Source organism: Pyxicephalus adspersus, chromosome 5, assembly GCF_032062135.1.
Source record: "Pyxicephalus adspersus chromosome 5, UCB_Pads_2.0, whole genome shotgun sequence".
Lineage (NCBI taxonomy): Eukaryota > Metazoa > Chordata > Amphibia > Anura > Pyxicephalidae > Pyxicephalus > Pyxicephalus adspersus.
This window is the reverse complement of record NC_092862.1, coordinates 17,106,776-17,114,734: the sequence shown is the minus strand read 5'-3', so window position 1 is coordinate 17,114,734 and position 7,959 is coordinate 17,106,776. Positions and strand designations below refer to the sequence as shown.

General features: G+C 35.2%; 1 protein-coding gene across 1 annotated transcript in view; it reads right to left on the bottom strand.

Annotated features, from left to right (window-relative positions):
- Positions 1 to 317: 317 nt before the first annotated feature.
- The window catches only part of CSMD3 (CUB and Sushi multiple domains 3), a 297,101-nt gene continuing 289,459 nt past the window's right edge, over positions 318 to 7,959 (bottom strand). The window contains exons 53-57 of the mRNA XM_072413237.1: positions 4,144 to 4,317; positions 2,570 to 2,643; positions 2,089 to 2,200; positions 1,080 to 1,259; positions 318 to 424 (exon numbers count right to left, since the gene is read on the bottom strand). Coding sequence (XP_072269338.1) covers positions 318 to 424; positions 1,080 to 1,259; positions 2,089 to 2,200; positions 2,570 to 2,643; positions 4,144 to 4,317 — 647 coding nt within the window. The remainder of the gene's footprint in view (positions 425 to 1,079; positions 1,260 to 2,088; positions 2,201 to 2,569; positions 2,644 to 4,143; positions 4,318 to 7,959) is intronic.

Here is a 7,959-nt window from a genome sequence, read left to right as displayed (position 1 = left end):
AGTATCCTATTCATAAATCAATCTCTAGGTTTTCTCTTTAAAGGGCCAGACACCGCGTCTGCATAGGACCAAACCTCCATCAAAAGACTATATTGGTACTGGTTGGTACGTTGTCATAGCTAAACCCCAAATCAAAAAATGTAATAGATTGCAGTGTATCAGTCCTTAGTTTTTTATTTTTCCACTTTTAGTCACATGGTTATTCAGAGAATACCAACTTACTTGGTGGCTACAATGGCACCACCACTGTATCTATGGAAGGAGCCAAGGTTGTCAGGAAGGCTGGCTTTCAAACATGTCTGCTGTTGTTTTTATTATTAGACTGTAGTTGTTGTCGTCTTTTCAGTTTGCAGGTATAGCAACAACTCTGCAGTTCTGAAAAGATCAACTATTATTTGCTGAGGATGTCCTGAGTGTAGATACACTGTAAATAAAATTTTCATAAAAATTCCATAAAAAAATATGTGGAATTTAGTGTGTTGGAGCTCTCATTTTCTACATATGACACTTTAATGATCAATGCTTCCAATCCAAACAGTACAGGTCCCCTACAAAGTCATTTCGTTCCCCACCATTCAGATTACTAATGACCAACCTCTACCACTAGTAGTCAATCAGCCTGTCTGTACAGCGATCATTTTTAATATTGTTACCCAAAATGATCATCAATTATCAGCAATTATTAGGCATCTGCACATAGCTTAAGAATAATTACTACTAATCACTGACTTCTTGCCCTACTGTTCATAAATATAAACTAGATGCCTTCCCTACTTTATTAACATTTGCCACTTAAATATGCATGAAACTGTACAATTCCTGGTCTACAAAGTTACATAAGAAGGTATAGCCTTTGGACACTGAATTATGCGTGTTGAGAATATTTTTTAATGTGAAATACAAAAATATATAAACATTTTATATTTATATTACATCTATGCATACAAAAGATATTATATATTATCCCTCTCTGATGTAAAAAATGGGCAAATATTTAAAAAAAGAACATTATCCCTGTAGTTCCTTTTTTTTCAAACAGGAATAATTCAAATTTCTAGAGACAAGTAATATTACATTACCTGTGCAAACGGGAACTTTTCCGCTCCATGTGTTATCTGGCTGGCATATTCTGTGCTCGGTGCCTCCTGAGAGAAGATATCCTGGCTGGCAAGTGTAAATTAATGTATAACCCAGTGACGGAAGATCTATTCCAACCACATTTGAATGTAATGGAGACTCCGGCTGCTTGCAGCTGTGGGCTATGCAAAAAAAAAAAAAAAAAGGTAACTGATAGAGCAGGAAAACTCATTACTATCATTTATATATGAAGCACCAATAGGGCTGAATGGTCTAGGAAGTAATTGTTTTATTTACACACATGTAATACAACAGTGACATGATTTATTGCTATGTAAAAAGGGCCTTTTTTATAAGAACTTGTATGTAAAAGTGTATATTTCACCCTGCCTAAGCTTTCAGTTTAATGGTACCGAACTATACATTTATAACATATGAAGTAATGAATGCTATAGAAAAAACAATCCATATATGGAAAAATGTTTATGGTAATGTTTGTGGACATCTTACTATCAAAAACCCATAGGAGCTTTCTGGATCTTCCATTCCATATTTCAAAAAAAAAAAAATAATAAAAAAGTAAAATTATACTGTGGATATAATAATTTTAGTCAGTAATTCAGTTCCCTGAAAAATGGTAAGTTAGTTCAAAGGGACCCCAAATTACAAAAGGTTGAGGAACATTGTTTTAGCCCATCAAGATCAAGAACTGATGTTAAAAGTGAAGAAGTTAGAACTACACAACACTTGGAATTAAGTAAGATATTGCATTAACTGTGCCCTTTGCTGGAAACACATGAACTTGTATGGAGGGGGATCCACATATATTTGGCTATATAGTGTTTATTATTGATTATGAACAATCCAAAAACTATTAGACATTGATACATACTATGAAAGATGAAATAGGTGATGGGTGCAATCTGCTGTTTCTATATGTATAATTTACAGGTGGAGCCAGAAAGAGGGAATGCAAGACCATACACACATTTACAAATACTGCAAACTTACGAATGCACTCAGTGGGCATGCCGCTCCAGGTGAGATCAGGAAGACATGTACGGCTGGTGGATCCATGCAGTAAGTAGCCTTTCTTACAGGAGAACTGAACCACTCTTCCCACCTTGTTAATACCGGAAAACAATAGCACAAAAATAAAGGAAATTTTTTTTGCTTTCTTATTTTATTTTCAGTACTACAAAAATATAAAAGTTATATACATTAAGTCAGGTGAAAATGAAATGACTTGAAGGAAGAAGAACCCAAACCCAATACTAGAAAATAATTTTATAAATACTACAGGTCAGGGGTCATAGGGTATAAAGGCAATATTTTGTAAATAAAGAGTCATAAATACATCTTGCAATACAAATACATTTAAAAAAAAATTGTATATATATATATATATATATATATATATATATATATATACATATACATATATATAAAGAGAGAGAGAGAGAGAGAGAGTAGGGAGATGCTCAAATCATACCTGATAGCCGTATGTGTTATTTTGAAATCCATGACGTGGCGTGCCTGGGTTGTCACAGGATGTCCATGTAGGCTCTAAGAAACAAAAAGCGGTAGTCATGTAAGATAAACTGTCATACCAAATCCATAATTTAAAGAAAATCTCCTTGAGTATTCTTTTCTACCATCAGGAAGCAAATAGTCATCTATGCTGAGGTTAAAAAGAACAACTTGCTCAACTTTGTGTTCACAAAAAATAGAATTGTGTTCACACTCTTTGCTTCTCAACTCTTTTATGTTACATCACTTTTTATTTCATCGGATGCTAGAAGAGAAGCCCCTGATATATGTCATTTTATCTAAAGTACCCCCAGAAGACTTTCTTTATTACCTACCTAGCATGTTTGAACATATTTCTAAGAAACATTCTGATAAAAATAATACCTACAAAGCTTGCTTCTAATCAAAGACATTTAGTTGTTAAAATATTAAACTGTCATCCTGAATTTCATTTGAGAAGAAGAAGCAATGTACTTGCCATATACAAATATTTGTATGCATTTTTACCTTCCCCCTATAGTTTAGGTAGCCACAGTGACTTTGCCAAAAAGTGAGCAAATAGTTGGCACTGTGATGGTCTCCAAGCTTAGCTGTTTTAAAGCTGAACATTAGTTAGTGTAGAAAACTACCCTTGGGAGGGTTCTCTTTCCACAATGAAAGAGCTAAATGCTTATCTTTTCTTAGGAGTACTGCTAAATACATGTACTCCTATTTTCCTATTGTCTTTAGGTTTTGGGCAGGCCTTTGGCAACCTCACTTAGAATGCAGAATTATTGTTCCTATATTGTTGTAGGGGATGACGTCAGGTTCACAAGAAGAGGTTGCAAAGAATGGTTGTGCAGAGTAGAAGTTTAAGTGGGGTTCAAAGTATAAGGTAAGTAAATTTGACAAAGCAATACCCAACATTTAAACCTTTCAGGTAAGCCCACTGAAAGGGTGAAACATGAATCAAATAATTTTTTTTCCAATAAACTGTATTTTTATATACATACTGTATATGTTTGTTGGGAATATTTAGAGATATTGGAGTACTAATAAAATGTTGTTATACTTATAAGACAGCGGTCGCCAACGGGTCGTCCGTGGACCGAAGATTATGGTGGTCCGCGGCTCTTGCCCGTGCATTCCCGAGTGAGGTCAGGAGAAGGACCCCTGCCGGGGGTACGCACTGGCCAGAGCCGCGGACCACATCCCCCATGCAAAAGCCTGGCTCAGGCATCACTATGCAGAAAGTTTCTTTCCCTATAAATGACACATGGCTCCCACGCATGCGCGGTCCAAGCTTGGTGAATTGAGTGGTCCGCGAGGTCGGAAAGGTTGGCGACCACTGCTCAAGTGGATTCCACTTGATGAAAGGTAAGTAGTAAGGGAATCCTTTTTTTGTAATGGCTCCCTGAAAAGGTGGCCAGGAGATCTAATGTTTATATTTTTTAGGTTAGTTGTAAATAGACATGATGGATACATTTTCTCTAGAACACATATAATGATGTTAATCTGCAGATCTGGAACCTTACTGTGGAAATGAGCATATCTTACCTATACAACGTGGAGGGGAACCACTCCAAGTCCCATCTGCTTGGCAAATTCTTGTGCCAGAACCAACCAAGATGTATGGTGGACTACATAGAAAAGACACTTCCGATTGGTAAATGAAGCTTTTGCCCTCTCGTTTGCCATTTGCTGGTATTCCAGGTTCACCACAAAATTTGGCTGTAAAAGGTAACAAAAATTGATTGTAAAATAATGTTAAAATTTACCACTGTTTGCACAATGTTTGTTTGGCATTTTTACAGGAACAGCAACGGCACTGTAAATAGTCAAATGATTGCTGCAATATATTCACACTTTGATTATGTAGGTGGGGTTTACATATGTTACCACCACATTTTGAACCCATATTTGCCAGAAGCAAAAGACACAACAGGCAAAGATTTTGATACAATACATCCTAAAGTTAGAGGTGTGGATTCAGCCTAAAGCATACTATTTGTCTTGGAGGTTCTATATTTTATTAGCTCCACTGGAATAGAGGGTATCTATACCCATTCCTAATATTTAGCAATACTTTTTTATGTTGTTATTGTGTTTTATATTGATAAAATTAGAACAGTACATGAATTGAATGAGTATATTAGTTATTAAAAAGTCACAATTAATTCATTATAAATGATTATACACAAGTAAGAGCTCCAATAAATGAAATCCATGTGCCAGTGAAAAGTTGAAATAAACAAACCCATACAAAGCACACTTATAGTACTGATACATTTTTACATTGTAAAGAAGAATTATTGCGCGCTGAAAACCAACAGTTCTTTTGAGTCTCATTTGAGTTTTAGAAGTCTCACTGAGCTTCCCAGTAATAATGGTTACCAAGACAAAAAGAAAGTGTATATGACTTTAACCTTTAAAACTCAGCAGTTGTGCTAAGTTGATGTAAATAACACCAATATTCAGATAGTTAAAAAAATAAAAGAATCAAAAAACCAATGTAGGAAAGTCCTTCATAAATATATAACAAGAATGAGCTTTCTAAAACGGAAATCCTAATAGTAAAAAATTCCTCAATAAACAGTAATGCAGTAATGCCAATTTTTATTAAAATCTGGCAGCAGTTTCTAAAGGTATTTTTAGACCATAAATCCCACAGTTACAACCACAAATGAGCATTAAATAATTAACAATTATTCATCTCAGGATTCTTGAGGCTGCAGCTCGCTATGAGTATTGTGTAAATTTACATCAACACTGCTTCGTTAAATTCTCCACTGTTGTACTTTGGAAAGTTGACATTGATCCATTTGGTCTATCGAAGCAATCACCGGTACCTCCCAACGCCAATGATGCTTTAGAATTCAGTATTTCAGTAACTCAAAGTTGTGCAGTTAAGTAGGAGAAATTACTGGACACTGTGGGGAATTTTTATTTTTAGTGACTAGGTACCTTTAACAGATACATATTCCTTTATTAGTACCTTCTAATCGCCTTACCTTACATTCCCAAAATGGTTGGGTTGCCTTAAGGTAAAGTGTGTTAACATGGGCAACCTAATTTATTGTCCAAGTTTGAAGACATCCTTATGTCCTACAAAATATTATGTTTTAGTTATTACTTGATAGTTATCAATGAGTTAATAATTGCTTGAGCTCTGTTGAAATGTGATGATTTTTTTTAACAAGCAGAAGTACACCCATAGGATGCCGCAAGTATCCCTTGGAGTACATGTACCACTGCCCAGTACACAGCATGACTTGGAAAAATTTCCGTTCATTTGAGAATTGAGCTGATATAGTAATACAAAGCTAGACATAGAATCATGTTGAGATGAATATATTTTTGACATATTTTAATTAGACAGTGAAAACTAGATCGGTCATTTGGCTTTTGTCTGTTGTCAAACTCAACTTTTCCTTAATGGTGTCCTGCAGAGACCATCCTAAAAATCTAAGGCAATAAGACTATAATTCTTAGTTATTTAATTCACTCTTGTTTTACGTCTTTCGTGTCACAGTGGGAAACATGGTAAAAATGTATATTGGAAAATGTAGCTGCCACCAAATTAATTTAGTATTAAAAAGCTTAGAGAGAAAATGAAATAATAAAAAATATTCTGCCAATGTTTCCCAAAGTATGAGGAGGCTGGAGGTGGTACTCTGTGAGACATAAGATTTTAATGATAAAAAAACCTGGCAGGAGAACTGGCGTCTTCTAGTAAGCGCCAAGGATGAGGGAAGTCATATTAACAAAATGGATTTCATCATACAATTACTGAAACCAGGCACCCTCATGGTATAACCACTGGGGATTTTATTGCTGCAGGTTTTAAAACACTGAAACTTTTTAAATTACATGTACTTTTTAAAATGTATATGTGATTTTAGTGATTGAGTTTACATTTACTTTTAAGTCTTCATTCGAATTGGACCTGGTATATTAAAGCTGTCCAAGACTGGCTAACATATACTATCATTGGAGAATGATTCAGCAAACCTTTCCTTCAGTCTAAGACAGTTTTAATAAGTCAGGTCCAATGTATCACCAGAAATATCCAATATAAAACTACCTTTAAACTACCAATCTTTTCTGCTCAGCTCAATACCAAATGTGTGTAGTGAAAGAATGGAAATGAAACAGAAATAAATGATGCAGTGAAACAGTTACTCATGTCAAAATAAATGGGCATTAGTCTGTAAAAGTCCATGAATGTGATAATTATGTATAATCCCCACCATCTGCCTCTACAATAAAGCCCAGGATAATATTCCAAGTTTTAAGTTTAGAACCTCAAATCGCATGAATCGTTCACCAAAGATAAACAAGGTCAATACCATGGCAGTCAAATGGGACCCTAAACTGATAAATCGGCACAGGTTGCAGACCATATATATAGCGTTTACCATCAAAACCAATACAAATCTGTAAAAAAACAACATCAGAACTTATTTAACCACTATTTGACATGTTAAAAATCCATATCAATGTAGTCCACCAAAAAGACAAAGAATTACCATATGTTTAGACAAAAAATTAGGTAGGCTGCAAATCACTTGGTATGACATTCCAATAGAAGGGAATCTCCCTTAACCTCCTGGGCGGCTCATTTCTTTTCGGTTTTATATGTCTAAAAGCAGTACATTATTTTTCATGAAAAATTATTTTACAGAATAATATAATAGTATGAGTATATTAAAGTTTGAAACACAAAATCATGTCAAAATAATACATTTAAAAAAAAATGTATTGAACGCAATACAAAAAGATTTGAATTTCCCGCCCCGTCCCGAACGGAATGTCCGCACACAGCAACGTCACCAGGAACTCCCCGGTGACTCATCAGGTGCAGAGAACGCCGGCCGGAGGAAGGAAGAAGACGCGAAGGACGATGGAGGACGCCAGCGCCACCACTTTATTTACCATTGTTTTCAATAGATTTACCACTTCTAGCATTTTTTTTCTGCCCCGGGTTACCACTGGGGAGGTTAAACCACAAATATGCTGGCCAACCAATTTCCATTTGTATGGATATTTTAAAGAGTGCATCTGTAGTACTATTGAATGTGAATAAGATTGTAGTGCATAAGTTCACATGTTGGCCATCATTCAACTGCCTGAGACCCGAAGTACCTCACCTAACTAATTAATGTACAGCACCGCATAATATGTTGGTGCTATATAAATAGTTTATTATTATTAATATTAATAATATTATTAATAATAATATGACTCATCAGCCTGCACAAAATGCTGACATTAGACACATTAGACATTAGAGTTTGGGTCTATTACATTTTTCATCACAAGGCCTTCAGTAGCATCATTAAGAGCTTGTCCACACACTATATGGTGCTGCTG